This window comes from Papaver somniferum, chromosome 5 (assembly GCF_003573695.1).
Source record: "Papaver somniferum cultivar HN1 chromosome 5, ASM357369v1, whole genome shotgun sequence".
NCBI lineage: Eukaryota > Viridiplantae > Streptophyta > Magnoliopsida > Ranunculales > Papaveraceae > Papaver > Papaver somniferum.
In genome coordinates, this window is record NC_039362.1 from 211230971 (window position 1) to 211250621 (window position 19651).

Here is a 19651-nt window from a genome sequence, read left to right on the forward strand (position 1 = left end):
TTCACATGTTGATGTAACCAACTTCCAGTCAACTTATGAAGCTGGAGAATGCTCGAAATCAAAGAGTAGCAATGCTTCTTTATTGATTGTCAATGATGCTGCGGTTCTCGACTAGTCAAAGCCATCTGCATTCTCTGTCAGCCTCCAACCTGCTGCAACATTCAGAAACTCGGGTTCTTCTTCTTTCTCTCCTTCTTCCTTATCTGTTAGGACTTTTTATGCTCCTCTAACTATTAGAGAGCCAGTTTTCCAAGTCTCTTCCACTACAGTTACCTCACACTCTTTTTTGAACCTTGCTGGTTTTAGTCAATCATGTGAAAATATTGCTTTTGATACTGATGGACTCGTGCATGATAGGAATGGTAAAAGAATTAGAACATCTTTTGAGGCTGTTATACATGGAAATAGCTTAGGAACCTCTTCCTTTACTATGATGCCGACAACACGTTGACCACCATTGAAATCAGTTCCTCCTTTTAGCCCCCTGCTAATATATCCTTCAATTCGGGTTGTTCGAACTTTACTCCAAATCATAGTATTACTGATGCTAACATGGTATGGTCAACTTCGACTTCAGCTTTTGCTCAGACTGTCTTCTCCACTCCAGGTTATATCTTTAGTTCTGCCTCCGAGATGAGCTATTGTTCATATTTGATTATGCCTTTAAGCTCAGATCTTGGAGGTTCCTCTAGTGTTGTTCAAGAGGTAGCTCCCATGGATCCATTGATTCTTGAGCCTATGCCCTTATCAATGTTGCCACCTGGACCTGAAATTACGGATGAAGAGTTCGAAAAAGAAGTTGATTTGATGATGATGGAAACTGACTCTATGGATGCGGAACCTTCGGATGCTCATGACCTAGTAAGTTCATCTACTTTATCTGCTATCTTTCGGATTCATTGATATTTCTATCTATTTTTTTTGCTTTCTTTATTGCTTTTGATTAGTTAATTATTTCTTTTTTTATGCAATGAAGTTCTTGTGTTGGAACATAAATGGTTGTTGCTCTGATAGGAAATGGTTGCATGTTTTAAACTTATATAGGAAATTTAAATATGATGCTATCTGCTTAATTGAGACAATGGTAGATGAAGACACTATTCGTAAATATTGCCATCACCTACCCTTAAATGTTTGTTTTTTTGTTCCCTCTGTGGGTAAGTCTAGAGGACTAGCTTTAGGTTATTTTGAAAAATCCAACATAGAAGTCATTAGCTCTTCTTTCAATATGATCCATATAGTCTGTGACATAACTCCGCGTATTAAGAACTGTCTTATTTACTTTGTGTATGGGTCTCTAAACAACTCAAGTATGACCACACAATGGAATATTCTTAGTAGCATAAGTAAAGATGCAAATAGTCCTTGGTTACTTTTAGGTGATTTCAACTTCATTATGCATGAGTCTGAGAAACAGGGAGGAATTGCTGAAAACTCGATTGTTCCGGACTTTGTTAGAAATAAATTGATTGGTTCAAATCTGAATGAAGTGTTATCTTTTGGAAATCCTTATACTTGGTGTAATAGAAGATTCAAGGCTCCGGCGGAGCTTATTTTTGAAAAGTTGGATAGGGTTTTTATGAATGATAGATGGATATCTTTACTGCCACATACTAGAGTCACAAATTTAGGTCGTGTCTATTCTGATCATTGTCCTATTTTTCTCAAATGTTTTCATCTTGAAGACAAACTTAACATTTCGTATAAATTTTTCAAATGTTGGCAACTGAGTCCAGATTTTAAGAATGTGCTTGTTAATTCTTGGTCTAAGTCTGTTAGGGGTTCTGCGAGTTTCATTGCTGCTGGAAAGCTTAAAAATATTAAGCATGACTTAAGCAATTGGAATCAGAATTCGTTTGGGCATATAAAAATCACTATAGGAAAAACTCTGAAATTGAGAAGCTTCAATCTATGCCATATACTCCTTCGATTGGTTCATTCATTCTGAATTATTCGAAGCAGCTTGATTATTGGTATGTGATGAGTGCGAAAAAGTGCATGATTCTATATATTTTTCTTGGCATTTAACTCATCTTTTGTGCATTAAATCTACATTTTATCCCATATTCTGTATTTTCCTTGTTTTCAAGAATAAATATTTTTATTAATTAATTTTGCATTTTTAGGTAATAAATAAAGACTAGATGAGTTGCGGAGCGAAAAGTGCAAAGACACGGAGAAAGCCGGCGGAAACTCTAGAGGAAAAGAAGTGCAGAATGCGGTATGGAAGACTCAAGGATGAAAATGGTCTCACAAAGGAAGAAATTGTTCTTAAAGAAGAAGTGGGCTCAAGATTGTTTAAGCTCAAACCCATTTCCTAAACCCAAACCCATTTTCTAAGCCTAAAATCAATACCCAAACCCGTTTCTCTCCTTCACCTTCAGATTGAATCCATTCCATCATCCAACGGTCGCTCCCTCAGAGTCCATCGAGTTTTGATGTTCCTGTCTAACACTATAGCACCTAACTCCATCTCAGACCGTCAGTTTTGATGTATCCCAGATCCAAAGGTCGCTTCATATCCATTTCCATCGAGCCGTTGGATCATTCTTTCATCTTTTCATCCTACACCTTTCACCATCCAAACATCAAGACTTGATGAGTCTGCTCAACACCCAAGAACCCAAATCTATTAACCCAACCAAACACCCCCTACTCCAAAAATATCAAACCCATCTTCTTCTCCTCCCTTCTCTGCACAGCGACGCTGTCGCCATCACCACCACCTGCTCCACCATCGCCTCCGCCACCAACTCCATCTCAACCACCAAAACCACCAACACGAGTTCTCATATCAGCCAACAACTACACCCCATCATTCTCCTATCCCCTAGCCACTCATTACATCGACCCCTCAACCTATTCTTCCCACTGAAACCCTAGTTTTAGGGGTTGATGAAATTAGTGAGCTAGAAAGGCAATTGAAGGTGTGGGAAGCATCAGGAGACCATAAGGAAGCATGGGTCGACGTACTCAAGAGTTTTCAGAGATTAGGTAAGGGCTAATTCAATTTTTGATAAAACCCTAATTTTGGATTTTTGGGGATTTTATGTTTTAATGATTGTATGTATGAATTGGAAGCATGGGTGAGAGCTACTGAGTGAATTCAGAGAATTAGGTGAGGTTAATTTGTATTTTTTACAAACCCTAATTTTGCTGATTTGGGGGAATTTTGGGCTTTCAACTGTATGTATAAATAGGGGACTTTGGGTGTTGTAAAAAGTATGCCTGGACTAGCCAGTGCTTCACCCAAGAGGACTGGAATAGCCAGTGCCTCAAGGGTTAGTTTTTACTTTAAATGATGTTGTAAATTTCAATTGTTTTTATCCTATCCATGCTTGGATCTTGTTGTGCTTGAATTGTCTAGGATTGAATATCCTTATAGGTTGTTAAAACACTAAGCAACCTTCTCTGCGGGTAGTTGCAGTGTGAGAGCCCCAATTATCACAAGGTTTAGAATTCATCTTAGTTCCTTTAGCCTCCTTTCTAGACCAACCCTTATATGAACAGCCGGCTTTGAACCGCAACTGTCATCTAGTTATTCAGAAAGCCTAGAAGCTGACTGATAACTAACAAGGGACAAGAACATTGCCCTTGGCTCACTGCCTTTGTAATCTTTGCTCATTGCCCTTGGCTCACTGCCTTGGTTTGTTTGTCATTGTTTCACTGTTTCTTTGTTTCTTTATCACTGCCTTTGTTTCTTTATCACTGCCTGTGTTACTGCCTCTTTTTGTTGTTGTTGCTCTTACTTTTACAGTCTTGCATTTTACTTCACCACTTGTTTACTGCCTTGCCTTTGGCTAATGCCTTTGTTCTCTGTTAATTTAGATAACTAGCTTAAAAACTTCAACCATACACCCTAGTCTCTGTGGTTCGACCCTGCCTTGCACACTCACTACAACAGACCCTGTGCACTTGCAGGTATCATTTCTGTGACTCTTTTAGAGAGCTACCAGTATGAGATGGAAAATTCTTTTTATAAACAGAAATCAAGAATTGACTACTTCAACCATTATGATAAGAATACTCACTTCTTTCATAATACAGTAAAACTCAGAAATACGTATAGTTCTATACAGACTCTGCGAGACAACCAAAGAAACTGGCTGGAATGCAGAGATCAAGTTGTCTCTCTTCTTTCATGCCATTTCAAGAACATTTATACTTCATCGCAGCCAAATAGTGATGTTATTGAGGAAGTACTTAAAGATATTCATCCTATAATAATAGATGATATTAATACCAGATTAACTGCCATATCTACTTCGGATGAAATTCATGAAACCATTAGAAACATGGCTCCGTGGAAACCGCCAGGTCCGGATGGTTTCCCTGGGTTTTTTTTAGATACAACTGGAATGAGGTATCTTTAGAAGTTATAAATCATGTGCAATCCTTTTTCCGAAACAAGTTTCTTCTTAAGCAGCTGAATCATGCCTTCATTGCGCTGATCCCAAAGGTTAATAATCCTACATCTCCCAATGACTTCAGACCTATTAGTCTAACAAATACTATCTATAAAATTATCTCAAAAATACTTACAAATAGGTTAAAACCCTTACTTTATTCTCTCATTTCGCCTTTTCAGTCTGCGTTTATAGTAAATAGGCAAATACAAGATGATATATTAATCAGTCAAGAAATTTTACACTCTTTTAAAACCAGAAAAAGGAAAAATAATAAAAATGGCTATCAAGTTATATTTATCAAAAGCTTTTGATCGTCTTGAGTGGCCTTTTATTCTTGTTGTTTTTAAAAAGCTGGGTTTCTCTGAAGACTGGTGTCACATAATTTCTCAATGTATTAGTACAGTTTCTTACTCAGTGCTGGTTAATGGTGCTCCTGGTGAGATCTTTTTTCCAACTAGAGGGATAAGACAGGGGGATTGCCTTTCTCCTTACATTTTTATTTTATGCATGGAAACATTATCTCAACTCTTATTAAAGGGAGAAAAGATAATCTGATCAAGGGATTTAAATTAAGGAAACATAGTCCTTCGATTTCTCACTTGTTTTCGCTGATGACTGCATGATTTTTTCGAAGACTTCCTTAACTTATGCAAGAAATCTTATGAAGATAATTGACTCCTTTGCACAAGCTTCAGGTCAGGTTATAAATTTCGAAAAATTTGGATTCTTTACTAGCAATAAAATGCACCATAAGCATGTTAAATTATTAGCTAGAACCCTCGGAATTAAATTTCTCAGTACTTCTGAGAAGTATCTTGGTACCCCTTTATTTGTTAATAGGGATAAGACTAAGACCTTTCAATTCCTCATTGATAAATTCTATAGCAGATTAAGTAATTGCAAGAAAACAAACTTAAATGTTGTTGGTAGAACTATTGTCACAAAACATGTCCTTTCTAGCCTAGATGTTTATCATATGTCTTGCTTCCCTTTCCCTAAAAAGATCACTGCTAAGATAGATTCAATTCAGAGAACATTTTGGTGGTCAAAGAAAGACCCTAGGAGAACTGCTTATTATTGCTCTTGGAGTGATATTGGTAAATCAAAATTGAATGGTGGTCTTGGTATTAAAAACTCTTATGCTACTAACAAAGTCTTTATATCCAAAATTGGTTGGAGAATGTATAAGATGCCTGATCATTTAGTAATTAGGTTCTTCAAGGATAAGTACTTTCCAAATCAAAATCTGTTGGAGATCGATAAAGCTGCAGATACCTTATCCTGGATTTGGAAGGGTATCGTAAAAGGTTTGACATTTATTAAAGATAATATTGTTTACAAAATCAATGATGGTAAGGCTACAAGTATTTGGTCCTCTAACTGGTTAGCTATCTATATCTCTCCTCCGACTTCGATTAACCCAAATTTTGCAAACTTCAACTTTGTCTGTGAACTTATTGATGTGCAGAATAACTCTTGGAATATTGGTTTTATTAATTCTTTGTTTTCTCAGGATGATGTCAACAAAATTATTTCTCTTAGAATAAATACTAACAAACAAGAAAATATCATGTGGGCTCACACAAGAAATGGAAATTTTACTATAAAATCTGCTTATAAAGTGTATATGAATGAATCTATAACTGCTGAAGATGCTTCTTTCTGGAAGAAAGTTTGGTCTTTAGATTGTCTTTCTAAGACTAAGTTTTTCATGTGAAAAATCTTTGCTTATATGCTGCATGTTAACTCTGTCCTTATGCTTTATAATCTTGCGGTGGATGACTGTTGCTGTCTATGCAAGAATGCTTCCGAGACAGTGGTGCACCTGTTTTTTCAATGTCCCATTGTGTCCCATATTTTGTTTGCCCTCTCTTTGCAGCATATTGTAAGTGGGGATTTTGATTGGGTGGATGATATTTTTCTGAATTGGTTTGATAATAATCTGGGTATCTCTCCTTATGCAGTTGATTGGCCTAATATTGGCGTTATAGTTATGTGGTCTGTTTGGAAATTTAGATGTGATGTGATCTTTAAAAAATCCACTATTAACCTGGACAAGGTTATTATGGATACCAGAAGGCTGATCAATACATTTATTGCTCCTCCTTCTTTGAATTTTTTGAGTAGAGTGAATATTACAACTCCACTACAGGATGTTGACTTTGTTATTTTTGTAGATGGTTCTTATAAAGATCTTAATATGGGTATTGGAATTGTTCTATGTGATAATGCAGGAAAAGTAATTCAGTCAAGAGCATACTTTGGACTGATTACAGGTGATGTTGGTGCTGAGGCAGCATCCCTAATTTTGGCTATCTCTTGGGAAGAAGAGATGAACCTGTCTAAAGTTCTGTTTGTCAGCGACTGCCTTCAATTAGTGGATTTCGTCAACGAAGGCAAGGGTGAAGTGGACTGGCGTTGTAGTGATCTTTTAGAAGAATGTCGGATTTCCCTTTCAAATCGTTTTAATTTTAATGTTGTGCATATTAAGAGACTCAAAAATAATATAGCGGACCGGCTTGCACGTCGGGCTAGAAAGTTTCATTTGAAAACTTCATGAGTTTCTATTCCTCTCTTTTTGGACTCTTTGTTGAGGAAGAACCTTTAACTGATGTTTGTAATTTTCTTCTTAGTTAATGTTATGGTGTGTTTCTCAGCAAAAAAAAAAAAACTATTAATGGGTTTGAAAATGACTAGCTCAACTATTTTGGGACAGAGGGAGTGATATATCAGAAAAATATAGATTATGTATACAGTTCCGTGTAATTTGCACGTGTGCTCTGTAATTTTCGTTTGTTTTGAATAAGAAATTCAAGCTTTAATAGTTTTGAATAAAAAATGCCAAGCTTTAATAAAGAACGCGAAATTTGGGATAAAAAACTAATTGGGGGTAGAGGAAAAAGACAAAAACTGGATCCAAATATCAAATCAAGGTCACCCCTTATCTAAGTATTTTTTTAAATCCTAATCTACCCCTCACTAATCAGGTTTAGTGGTTAATAATAATTAGTAAAAATCTTAAGTATTTGTTAAATGATTAGTGTGTATTTGTATTTGTATTTGGGTGAATGAAATGAGAGTAGAAAGATGAAAATTTTTTTAAGAGGGAAATTTTTTTGGTGAAAGCGGAGGACGATTGTGAAGAGAGAATTGCTGCTAAGAGGTTGAAAAATTAATTTTTTTCTTTGAATCCACCATTGTTGCAGCTGAAATAGCTCGGTGCCGGCATTGTTGTATTCAACCGAAAAAACCATGCCCGCATTTGTTGGAAATTTTCATAAATGTTTGCCACTATCCGGGGGTTCCGGGGACAAAATTTTCTGGTTTTGATCTTCAAAACCTAAATTTTTTGGTTTTAATCAGTCCACTTCCGGCACAGTCAGTTAATTCTCGAGCATTACGGTATCTATGCCGGCACAGTATGTCGCTTAAATTTCTATGCCGGCACATGATGAAAAGTATCCAGGAAACTTCAAATTTTTTTCACTTGACTACCGGCATTGATAGATTTCTATCGAGCATGCCGGCACTCAGTTTCCGCATTGAATGTTAGTTACCAAGTATGCCGACACCATTTTACGGCATGGTCTTCATCAATTCCAGCGATGTAATTTTTTTTATTTCCAACATGGTCTTCATCACTACCGGCATGGTCTTCATCTATGCCGACATTGGTCTTCATCACTTCCGGCATGGTCTTCATCACTTCCGGCATGGTCTTCATCAATACCGGCATGGTATTCATCACCATCGGCATGGTCCTCATCGCTTCCGAATGATAAAAAAAAATCGTTTTCAAGGGAGTGTGGGGAAATGGGGAAAATTTAAAAGCGAAGAAAATTTGAAAGGGAGTGGGGAAAATTTAGAGTTTGAAAGGGAGTGAGGAAAACTCTAATTTGAAAGGGAGTGGGATAAATGGGGTTATGATTTTGTTTTTTGATTTTAAGTTTTTTAATTTTTATTTTGAGCAAAGGGTATTTTAGTATTTTCTGACCCAAAAATCACCCCTTAGCACACACCATGAGTTTGGGGAAGTAATCTAAATCCCCCAATTAGTTTGTAAATCCCCAATTTTCGCGTTCTTAATAAATGGATTCAGAAACGACTCAATGTATTCTCCAAAGCATTAGTCTCGCAGATTCATGTCTATTAGTATTTTTGTATATGCATTCATCAACTGGAACCAAAAAAGAAAAACTCTGCCTATTCAAATGACATAGTGCAAGACATCATTATATTTCATAAGCATTCACAAAAGAGAGAACTAGATCTCACCAGGGACCCAAACAACCTTAAGTTATTTATTCATATAACCAATTTTAAACAATGTGTACCTGAGGTTTTACTGCATATACACCAACAAGTTATAATATCATTTACACAGTATATCTTTATACATGTGAGGTTCACCTCTTTAAGACTTCAACACCTAGTAACTGACAAGATTTCATCAAATCAATAAGCAACACCTCCGGCGAAACCATCTCCGTCGTGAAGTAGGCTCTCTGTCAGCCAATAACCATCCCAAGAACCACCAACTCTCTGTAAGTAGCTCACAAGTTAAAAAGAGATAAACCAGGGTTAGAATTTACCAGTAATATAGCTCTTCAAAGGTTAAGCATATGTTCTTTGTGTGAGTGTGCGCGTGACTGAGGTTTTCAGACTCTGATTCTCGTAGACATACTGCTTTAATATGGAATATTCATCTGAATCATCTCACATACATTGTACCCAGAGTTTTCCACTTCTGCTCGGGAACCACCTCTAGTGGGATGGTCATTTCAAATCAGATGGGTCTTTGTTTCACTAATGATTCAGCTGGATAGAGCTATTTCAAGAGATTGCAAAGGTAATGCTAAAGCTGTTGTTACAGTTGTTAGGCTCTGCAAGTCCATCACACGTGAGCTACTCGAAGAGTGTTGCAGGGTCCCATATGGCTCTGACTGATTGTGTTACTAGTTGCAGAGTACCTTAATGATGCTAACCTGAAGCCTCTGTGGCTTACATGGAAAGTATGGAGCAAGGTGTGTAGGTTGAAGGTCGAGTGTGTGTGAGTGCGTATGTGAGAGAGACAGTCGCAAAATGTAATAGCCGACATACCTGAACCATTGTAAATTGGAATATCTCTTCTTCTTCTGGACGAGCTCCTCGTATCCAAATTCTCTGTTTGAAACGGTTCTATACCAAGTTGATGAAAAAAAGAGGTAAATCAGATGAACACGTGTACTAATACATGCAAAAACTCGAATTACTCGTCATTCTAACTATTTATGGTAACATTTTGCTAATTGAAAATTTTCAGGCATACCTCTTCAACCCATAGACTGCTCAAAATCTCTCTTTCCTTGTGGCCTAGGAGAACTCGATAAGTAGAGTGGTGGAAAATCCTCCTAAATCGTTCAAACTACATGAATATGGATAACATATTAAAATCCAACATAAACCTACTTTCTTGGTATGATATTTCAACTTGATCAACAAGTGCAAGTAAAAAACCAACTTACCTGTCCTAGGTCGAAGAATGGCCCAAAATACGTCGATCTCTCAAACGGATCAAACCCCGCAAACTATCATGCCAACAAAAGAAGAAAAGCATTCTTCAGTTGGGATTCAGTACATACATAGAAATGAATTTGTTTATAATTTCTTGATTCGAAGAAACAAATCAAAGAAATATAACACAACTTGAAGTTGAGATTCAGTATGTTCATAGAAACGAATGAATGGAACTATTACCCTATACATGACTTCGACTCCATAATCTTGCCTGGGCTGGTCATTGTGTTTCAATGCATCAAGTTGGCATTGCACCGCGTCTTCTGCACTAAACTAAATCAAGAGATTAAAGTAGAAATGATTGATAAAATAAATTTTTACTAAAAAGTAATCCAGACTTAGGGGGAAAAAACATATCAACAGGGTAATTACATTCAATTTAGGACCAAAAGGTTTTTTCCTCCGTGACTCAAGCCTGCAATAGAAAACCACACAACAGCAATCAATTGTCAATTTCAAATATCATCGTCTCTAGTGAATCTAATGCTGAATTAGAAGAGGGTTTCGATTCATTTCAGATTCCACTAAATTCTAAGAAATTTTAATTACAAATCAGATAATGATAGTAATATTACCAATCAGTAGAAAGAAAGTCTGGAACATCAGCAGAAGAAGAAGCTCTGAAGCGATTATTACTACTAATCCGGTTCTTCTTGACACAGAGGCTGCTCTGATGGAGAAATTTATTGCCATTAAATTGCTTTGATTTGTACAAGGAGGAGGTATAGAGTTCATGAGAAGATGATAACGAGGATGAGGAAGGAGCTAACGCCATCGTCGTCATCTTCTCTGAACAACCAAAAGCTGTGAAAACTAGGAATTTCGTCTGATTGAACTAACTAATGAAGAACCTGAACAAATGTTCATAGCACTGATCTGGGCCCACGTGGATAAGTAGAGTTAAGTGTGCTCACACGTAACTCGGAGTCAGATTGGCACCCTCTGAACTCCCCTCGGAATCTCGACTTGTATCTGACTCAGAATGCGACTCTTTCTGAGTTGGATGTTTGTGTTTCAAAATTTTTATGATAACTGATTCAGATCTTCATCTAACTGAGAAGTATTTAAGTCGGATACATTTTTGTACTTTAAGCATTAAATTCAAGCTACTCTGACTGACTCATCTGAATCTGACTTATTTCATCTTACTCAAATATGAGCACAACTGGCCACCTACAAAGTGGTACTCCAATCAAGTACCTGTCAGATATCACAAAAATAAAAATTTCAACAATCATAGTCCAATTCACATTCTTAATTTTGCTATGCAATGAGAGAGGACATCTTTAGCAGCAAAGTTGAGAACTAAGATTAACCGAGAATGTTAGATTAACACTCTTCCAAGGACTGGGATTCATCGCTTAAAAGGACATATACAGAGAGCAAATAAGCTGATCAGTCCAATCAGCTAACAGGACAGAATCACATGAATTCAATTTTAATCTCACTGAATTTCCAATTCATAATGGAAAACTCTGATGTAACTGTTAACATGGCTAAAGTTATACGAACTAGTTGATTTACTTCGAATCAACTAAACCAGAAGCATTTGTATATACAGAGAGTGAATCTGGTGTCTGTTTAACAACTAACCCCCTACTTACAACCAGGGAACACATCAAATATCATGTGTCTTTCTTGAATGCAAATTGAGAAGCCAATGCGAGATGATCACTGCCCCATTTCTGTAAAAAGAGAAAGGAAACCCATAAAAATACATTCTACACATATAGGACCTGTTAACTTGTGAGTGCCACCAGTGTGTTAGAAAAAAATGCAAAAGGCGAGGATTTATCACTTCGTGTCTGCCACAAAAATTAAGACAATCCAAAGTTTCGTCATAACTATGGATCTTTAGGGCAATGGTGTAACATTTAAGTTTCTGATAATCTATATATATACTGCAAGTGGGAAATGGTTGTGTAACAAAGATGGTACCCATATGTACAAAAAAACAAGAAACAATGATATACCTTTGTTGGGAATCCAAGACTCCAGTTTTGAAGAGCCTGCTTAGGTATCGTATCGAGAACCTTGACTGTCTGTAGATCTTCTGAATGCCTGAATGAAGATCAATTTAGGCTAGCAGTTAATCAACCGACCAAAACCATATGAAGCTCATAACTATATGTTACGCTAATCTTGAAACCCTTTATATTTCTTAAAATAAGTTCTTACGGCTCATTTAGGACAAAGGTACAGGGTTCAGTACACAAAAGTGCTTGGGGGACCAGTTGATTCAGCCTTTTACACAGGAAATTCAATTTGATTTGAATAAAGTAGAAAGGTACAAATACCACCTAAGATGTTACATACCAGATGTAGTCAACAGTCCCTGCAAATCGTCTGTGGTAACTGGTCACTTGAGGTTCCTTGCTCACTGAATCTCTAGTCCCAGAATAATCCTGGTGGATGAGTACATAAAGTTCAGTATATAACTAAGAAATAGAAAAACAACAATTCTTAGTGAAGTTGACACGGTTTGAATTTAAATGAACAGTGCATGCATCAGTCCAGTCCAAAAGAATGGGATGTGAGCTTAAAGGTTATTGAATGACCAACCTCAACTTCTGCATACGAGCTTTTCAACTTAAGAGGACTTTCTAAAAGGGTGCACTCTGCATTTCCTGTTGCTGTTTCTATATCCATCGGAGTCCACGAAGATGGATCATAAGTGTACCTCCTTGCGGTTGCAGGCTCGGAACTAGTAGATGTAGAGAAATCAATTGGGACATCAGAACATGGTGGTGTCAGATCAGAAATGTGTGCGGTCTCTGAAATTTTTTCAGAGGATTGATCTGTTTCTGCAGACTCGTGCCTTAAGAGTTCACTATCACAGGCATCAACATCCAACATAGTGGCATCAGTGTTGCATCTTTCAGATGAAAATGTAGTTCCATGCTCTTGATTTACTTCCTCTCTATCTTCACCAGACTTGCTAACTGACATGGTATCTGACTTTTGATCCACGCTTAGGTCAATACTAGTAGATGCAGCAGAGATCTTGACATGATATGTACCTTCAGACGAAGTTGAGGGATTAATCCCTTCTACTGTTTCGAGAGCTCTCTTGTCCATATCACTGCAAACAGAATTTTGCTGTGTAGTTTCAATCACTGGATTACTTGAAGATAAGCTTGGCTGAGAACATTTATATGAGGCCCCCTGAGTACGGCATGGCGTTTTCACATTTTCAGATACGATCTCCAGACAAACATCATCATCGTTATAAGAAGGTATAAGCGAGGATAACTCTTGAACCACATCCTTTTCGAGATCAACATGTGGCACACCTTCCTCGGGATTACCAATTGGACTTTCCTTCATCTGTTCAAGTGAAACACTATGAGCTGAGATAAACTGATCCTTAGAATTATCTAGTACTTCTTCCTCAATTCCTAATACATCGCAAGTCCTGATGTTTTCATTTCTGTGTTGCACATCAGATCCAGATTCCATGGGCACAATTACCATCTCACCAGGACTCCGAGGCTTTGCTGAGTTTTTCGCCAAAAAAGAATTATCCACTTCGTCGCACGGCTTGTTCTGGTCATCCATGTTTGGTAGTTCATTAGCATGTTTCATATCGACCTTCTCCTTAGCCAACATAGAAGTGCTGACTGTACCATCATGAGACTGAGCCCTACAATGATAATAAAAAGTCTTTTGAGATTTGGGTCTCGTGAGGGAAACAAGTCTTAAGGTTTGTAAGATATTCACCTAGCCAACCCGTTTCCTGAGTTAGGGTAATTTCGGTTTGGTCCAGATATTTCTGCAGTAGTTTGTCCAGATACCTGATTTCTAGCAATCCCATCCAAATTTAACTGCAAATTTGAACATCAGAACATAAATATTACAATAGACATGTTGCGCATGTTGCAAAACATATCAGGCAATATCAACAAGTGAATCGAAGAATACCTTCTGGTCTAGTATTAAGTTGTACAGTGGACTCTGATTCAATAGAAGATAAAAACAATTGTTATTTAAACTTAACGAAGGCACTAGCCCAGTTTTGCAAAACAGGTAAAACAAACTTTGCCAACAAATGAAAACCAGCATAAACTGAATTACCTTTGGGGTACAGTTGAAATCCCCACAGAGAACCACCGGAGCATCCCTCCAGAGTTTTGAAACAGCATGAGCCCTTTCTAAGAGCACTCTGACCTGTTGTACATCATCAGACATACAACATTTATAATCTAAAGAAATATCTGAAGAGCTGAAATGCATCTTTAAGAAAGCAAAATTTCATAGAAGAATGAAAGAAAATGCCCAGGCATACAAAGTTACTGAGCATCCTAATGTATACTGAAGGGGACTGCGAGATATTCAAGTTCAATCATTTGTGTCCTCTACCTATGTACTAGCACAACAGTTTCAACTTAGAAATATACATGCTAATGCACAGCTGCACATGAAACTTTAGATTGTACAAGAAACTGCAAAAGTTGCATACCTGTCCCAGCTTGATTTCTCCTCTTTTAGGGTTGAACAACACATGAATATTACATACGACGACTAAATTAGCATCACTTGTACTGCAAAAGTAACATTTTTATCTTGTAAGTGGACATGGAGGTTTGGTGAGTATCAGAGGTAGAACATAAGACACATCACACAAATACACCAAGCACAAGCCAGGCTATAACATTACGAAATCCAAAATTCAAGTCTAAAAATATTGACAAAAAGTCAAAAAAGGGAACAGTAAGAGCAAAAAGATTTCCATGTGCCTGCATTATTCACTTCTGGATTCTTCCTATCAGATTCCGCACAATTTGCTATGTAGGAATAACTATGCTGAAATAGTAATTACATCCCAAATAGATACAACACCAACTAGAATGGATGTCCATTATGTCAGGGAAATTAATCTCAGTTTGCCTAATTTTTCATTCCATGTGGTGGTAAAAGAAAACTATCATTGCAGTAGACCGTAGAACAAACTTCATTATTATATGATATTATTTCAGAAGAACTATACCTTGTAGGAGAATCCACAGACACCTTGTCAGTGGAGTTTTGGTTCCTTGACTAGTGGAGAAAAGACAAAGCAATATGTTATGTGAATGAGATGGAAAGGAGTTCAGATCGGAGAAACTTTGGGGTCAAGCTCAGAGTTCAATATATGTCATACCTCGAGAACACAAACTTGTGCAACATTATCACGAAGTCCGAGGTTTCTGAACTCTATGGATTCTTCATGTCGCAATTTGAATCTGACCATGAAGTCAACAAAAGTTAATATTGGCGAGATTCAATCCATTGCTGAATTCTCTGGTAAGATCTCTTCAATCGCTACAGAAGGTATCCGATAAGCCAGCCATTTAGATTTTAAATATAGAAACGAGCACAGAATATTTTTCTGTTGATAGAATTTCAATCATTTCAAAACCAAGATGAATATAATCAATTTTTTTGCGGTAAGCTTCATGTGAAAACAGCAATCAACATTGAAAAGGAAAGAGGTGTACCTTGTTGTGCGCCAAAAAATTGCACATCCATCAATTGCTTGTCCTGTACGCATCTGCAAATTCACAAAGAAGTTTTTTTTCAACTCATATGTAAGGAAAGCACACTTGTGGGTCATGTATTACCACAGATGGTTTGTAAATAATAAAACAGAAAGAACACAAAGAAACTATTGTCTATCCTTGAGAAAATCAAACCCTGAATACAGAAAGAAACTGAAACATTATGCAAAGAACTGACACTATTGACATAACAAATGGTCTGTTTTTTTGTTTGCTTGTGAGGATTCTAATGCTGCAAGACTAACCTTCCAGATTCCTTCATACCCATGGACCTTTAGCTCGTTCTCTAAGTCCTGGAACCTATCGACCTCCTGCAAGTTGAAATAAGAATACAAGTTTCAAAGTAAGAAACGCAAACTTTGAAGTATGATATAATTAAGAAACATTTTACTAAAAGTAATTTATAACTAGGGAAGTGCCAATCATTCAGATTGTAAATTACGCTAACAATGACAACTTTGACAGACCTTGCAAGAAGCACAGAATTAGAATCCAGGAATCATTGATCATTGGATACATGCACACACTCATATATCTATATGGGAAGGCATTAACCATACATACTTGACTGCAAATATACATTGACCCACAAAAACACTATGAAAAACTGCATACATGCTTACACTCGAGGTAAAGCGAAAAAACTGAAATCCGTAATCAAACTAAGCGAGTAGAATGCAACGAAGGAAGATGCAGTAGTTTATCCAAATCTAACACGAGAATCTGATACCTGGAGACACATAATGTCAGCCGACCATAATCCGAGCTCAAAAAGTATATTTCTCTTTCGCCGCTCCCAGTCCAATACATAGAATGGTATGTGAAAATAAAGCTCTCTTCTATGGTCTAAAGCCAAGTAGTTTGCTAGTATATTGTATGAAAGCACTACAAATCGTTCTGTAATGCAACCATTAAATTAAAATAAGGCCAAGTTTACCAACACACTTAAAATAAAAATTGGATGTAAAACACCCCATGTTAAATAACATAACAAGTATAAGAGTGAAAATTTCAACTCTATCAGTTTATATCTATGAACAAAACTAAATGTGCTAATGTTATCCTGCTTTTCACAAATGTATGCACAGTTATACAGGCTTCTGCTTGCTACAAAATAACTAAGTACAGGGAATGAAGTAATACATACCACATTGAGGTGGTGGCTGTGACACCGCTAACTCCCACTTCCTGTAGTCCCATTGTTTGGTACCAGGAGGAGTAAATGGCCGCTGTGGGCGATAATGCAATGGCCTATTCGGCTTCTGTTGACCATAATGTGGTGGAGGAATCGGCTGCTGTTGGCTATAATGATGTGGCCCATTTGGCTGCTGTTGACCATAAAATGGTGGAGGAATCGACTGCCTATAATGCATTGGACGATTCTGATGCTGCTGGCGATAATATGGTGGAGGAGTCGGTTGCTGGTATCGATATTGTGGGGAAGGGCGCGGAAATGGCTGTTGTTGTGGCGGTGGTTGACGGTAATGTTGATTTTGGAAATTCCGTCCATTTCCCTGCCTGAATCCATTATTGGCAGCTTCAACTGTTCGCAATTGTGAATCTTCAGTAAGCAATGATTCTTGATTTTCAGACGGAGAGCAAAATTCTCTAGGCTGTGAGAAAAAAAAAATTAAGAATCCAATTTTTAGGATTTCAATTTCAAATAAAGAAAGAAATTAAAGATTTCATATAGGGTTTCTTACGTACGTAACCGCCACGAACAGAAGACATTGAAACAAAATTAATGTCAGTAGTAGCAACTGCAGTGATAATAAATTGTAACGAAGACGAAGAAGAGGCGAACCTCATTCTATTTCTAGGTTTTCATTTCTGAGGTTATTAGGGTTTTATGATCGTCAATTTGGTCGTCGTCGTCTTCTTCACCTTCGTTTTCCTTCTTCGACTGTAAGATCAGTTGAGAGAAAGAGTCGAGGTAATAAAGTGAAACCTACTACCACACCAATTTTTCAGATTTTTTACACTAAAAAACCCACGCCTAGAAAAGTTCAGAAACGCACCCATTTTCTGAGTTAAACTTTCCGTGACACCCATAATTTCTCAAATTGTTTTTCTTCTTCTTCTCTTATTCTCCAGTTCCAATCGTGAGTTGTTGCATTTTTTTCCTAGCTGCCGACCATGGATTCGATGGGTATTCACCATGGATCAAGACTTCTCCCTGAAGCCGAGAAGAAGAAGGAAGAACGGAGTGAATTGCTGGCTTTCTTGGCCTGAAATTCCATTGAAATTGGTTTGTTGTTGTTGTTAGATGAGTAACGAATGGAAGAGATACAGATACAAAAGCTTTAATGGGGGTTAGACTGAGGTTCTGGTGTCGATACTTCTTATTGCCGAGACCAATTTGTCGCAAACCTAGCACTGATTTTAGAAGGTGTTTACAAAGGGATTTGTTGTAGTGATTTTAGTGGGTTCTGTTGGTTCGATTTGGAGGAGATGTAGCTTGTTCTTGAGCTGAACTTCAGCTGGAAACAAGTCATTACTGTGACTGATTTTATAGACGCATTGAATGGGTTTTGTGTTGTTGAATTAATGACTGTGGTGTTTGTTTTTCAAAGGGGCTACACATTTCAGAAGTACAACGAGATGAAACTGTAATGCTAATTCAAGAGAATGGATCTGGGTGAGTTTGGAAGCTGTAGAAGGTTGAAGCTACAACAAGATGAGTATGGCATACAACTTGTTCGAGTAAATTCCTGCACCACTTTTGCCTAAGTTGTTTGCAGCTGCTAGCAATGGTTTGATGGTTGTGCAAGGGGGATGTTTAGCACTGGCTAGTTTGAGAAGAGAGGATAGTACAAGTTGTATGAGTAGTTTGAGAAGAAAGATGAAGTTGTTGCTATAAATGAAGTGGTGAGAACTGTTGCTAGGGAAATCTGAACTTGATTGAAGAGTCCTGACTCAATTTAGAAGCTGTAGACAAGCACGGGAACAAACAAGGTGTTGTAAGAGTTTGGATGTTGCGTTATACATAGGTTTATCAATTATAAAAGATTAGTTAGTATGTCATTTCATGATTCTTCTACTAGTTAACTAGTTAAAATTCATCTGGGGTATAGATTACGTGTGGTTTTCTGGCCTAAACAGATGCTCCATACTTGGTCGCGGTGTTTCGAAATGTTTATCATTATTAAATGGGACTAATGCTATATGTTGTGTTTATAAGTAACCCGAACTCATAGTGGTGGAATGGTTTTCATGTCAAATGTTCAATTTAATGTCGACTCCACAAGGATTTCAACTATGCGTACGAAGATTGGAAAATCTGATTACAGGTTGTGTAGGGGAACGACAAGTCACAAGTGTACTAAGGATATTAGGTGCTTGCAGGCTTTGTTGCAATCTTTTTATTTTTTTTATTAGACTTCTCAAAAATGAAGAGATTATTGCTTGTTATGTTGTTACATATTGCATCATCAAATAATTAAATATTAATTTATCACGATCCATTGGTAGTCAAAATTGATTTTATATATCTCGAGTACTTATTTCTATCACACGCAGATATGCGTGTTGGTGTTGGTCATAGTGGTTGAATAATTTGTTATGCAGCTATGAAAATGGATGCATAATCTGCTATGCATCTACAAAATTTGTTGCATAACTCGTTATGCGGTCCAGAAAACGGTTGCATAACACGTTATGCAACAACTTTTTTGTTAGTATTGAAACCAACAAAAACAAAGACTGCATAACTTTTCATTCACCTACAATAATATCTGCATAACATGTTATGCAGTCGTGCAAATGGATGCATAACCTGTTATGCATCCGAAAATATGGCTGCATAATGCATTATGCATCGAGAAATTGTTGCACAATCTTTTATGCATCGAGAAAATAGATGCATAACTTGATATGCATCCGTAAATATGGACGCATACTGCATCAATATTTTTTATGTACGCACTAAAATCAACCAAAACAATGGTTACATAACTTGTTATAGATGCATAACTTTGTTATCCAAATGCATAATTCGTTATGCGTCTGCAAAATGTGTTATGTATCTTTTTTGGTGGCTGCATAATGGTTATGTATCAAGTTTTCGAAAATTTTGCCTAAAATGATGATGACCTCCGATTTTTTCGTGAAAACAAAAATTTGATATTCTTATTTGTACTCGTTGCATAG

The 19651-nt window shown here is 37.1% G+C and overlaps 2 protein-coding genes across 4 annotated transcripts; both read right to left on the reverse strand.

Moving 5' to 3' along the window:
* Positions 1-8599: 8599 nt before the first annotated feature.
* Positions 8600-10815, reverse strand: LOC113278545. The gene is made up of 7 exons (XM_026527358.1): positions 10541-10815; positions 10338-10380; positions 10146-10238; positions 9914-9976; positions 9718-9813; positions 9510-9587; positions 8600-8951 (listed from the first exon to the last, which is right to left on the reverse strand). The coding sequence occupies exons 1-7, from the start codon at positions 10747-10749 to the stop codon at positions 8865-8867; spliced, it is 669 nt and encodes a 222-aa protein (XP_026383143.1). The 5' UTR covers positions 10750-10815; the 3' UTR covers positions 8600-8864.
* Positions 10816-11263: 448 nt separating this feature from the next.
* Positions 11264-18824, reverse strand: LOC113284529 (carbon catabolite repressor protein 4 homolog 6-like). 3 transcript variants are annotated; one of them, XM_026534020.1, is made up of 15 exons: positions 17521-18824; positions 16650-17115; positions 16233-16399; positions 15748-15813; positions 15443-15495; positions 15106-15187; positions 14953-15002; positions 14425-14506; positions 14040-14132; positions 13887-13919; positions 13686-13789; positions 12528-13608; positions 12282-12370; positions 11939-12026; positions 11264-11650 (listed from the first exon to the last, which is right to left on the reverse strand). In XM_026534020.1, the coding sequence occupies exons 2-15, from the start codon at positions 16873-16875 to the stop codon at positions 11591-11593; spliced, it is 2274 nt and encodes a 757-aa protein (XP_026389805.1). In that variant the 5' UTR covers positions 16876-17115; positions 17521-18824; the 3' UTR covers positions 11264-11590. The 3 variants fall into 3 exon arrangements, with proteins under 3 accessions (XP_026389805.1, XP_026389804.1, XP_026389803.1); XM_026534019.1 differs by having other exon boundaries at positions 16650-17110; positions 17307-18824; XM_026534018.1 differs by having other exon boundaries at positions 17210-18824.
* Positions 18825-19651: the final 827 nt, after the last annotated feature.

What these genes read in the sequence shown, in the direction of transcription:
- LOC113284529 (XM_026534018.1), bottom strand. Translation starts at nt 17,311, where the DNA reads ATGAGGTTCGCCTCTTCTTCGTCTTCGTTACAATTTATTATCACTGCA. An exon ending in CACAAGTTTGTGTTCTCGAG is followed by an intron (nt 15,003 to 15,105) that starts GTATGACATATA and finishes TTTCTCCACTAG; the next exon opens with TCAAGGAACCAAAACTCCAC. An exon ending in GTCTTGGATTCCCAACAAAG is followed by an intron (nt 11,651 to 11,938) that starts GTATATCATTGT and finishes CTCTTTTTACAG; the next exon opens with AAATGGGGCAGTGATCATCT.
- LOC113278545 (XM_026527358.1), bottom strand. Translation starts at nt 10,749, where the DNA reads ATGACGACGATGGCGTTAGCTCCTTCCTCATCCTCGTTATCATCTTCT. An exon ending in CTTTTGGTCCTAAATTGAAT is followed by an intron (nt 10,239 to 10,337) that starts GTAATTACCCTG and finishes CTCTTGATTTAG; the next exon opens with TTTAGTGCAGAAGACGCGGT. An exon ending in GAGTCGAAGTCATGTATAGG is followed by an intron (nt 9,977 to 10,145) that starts GTAATAGTTCCA and finishes TTGGCATGATAG; the next exon opens with TTTGCGGGGTTTGATCCGTT.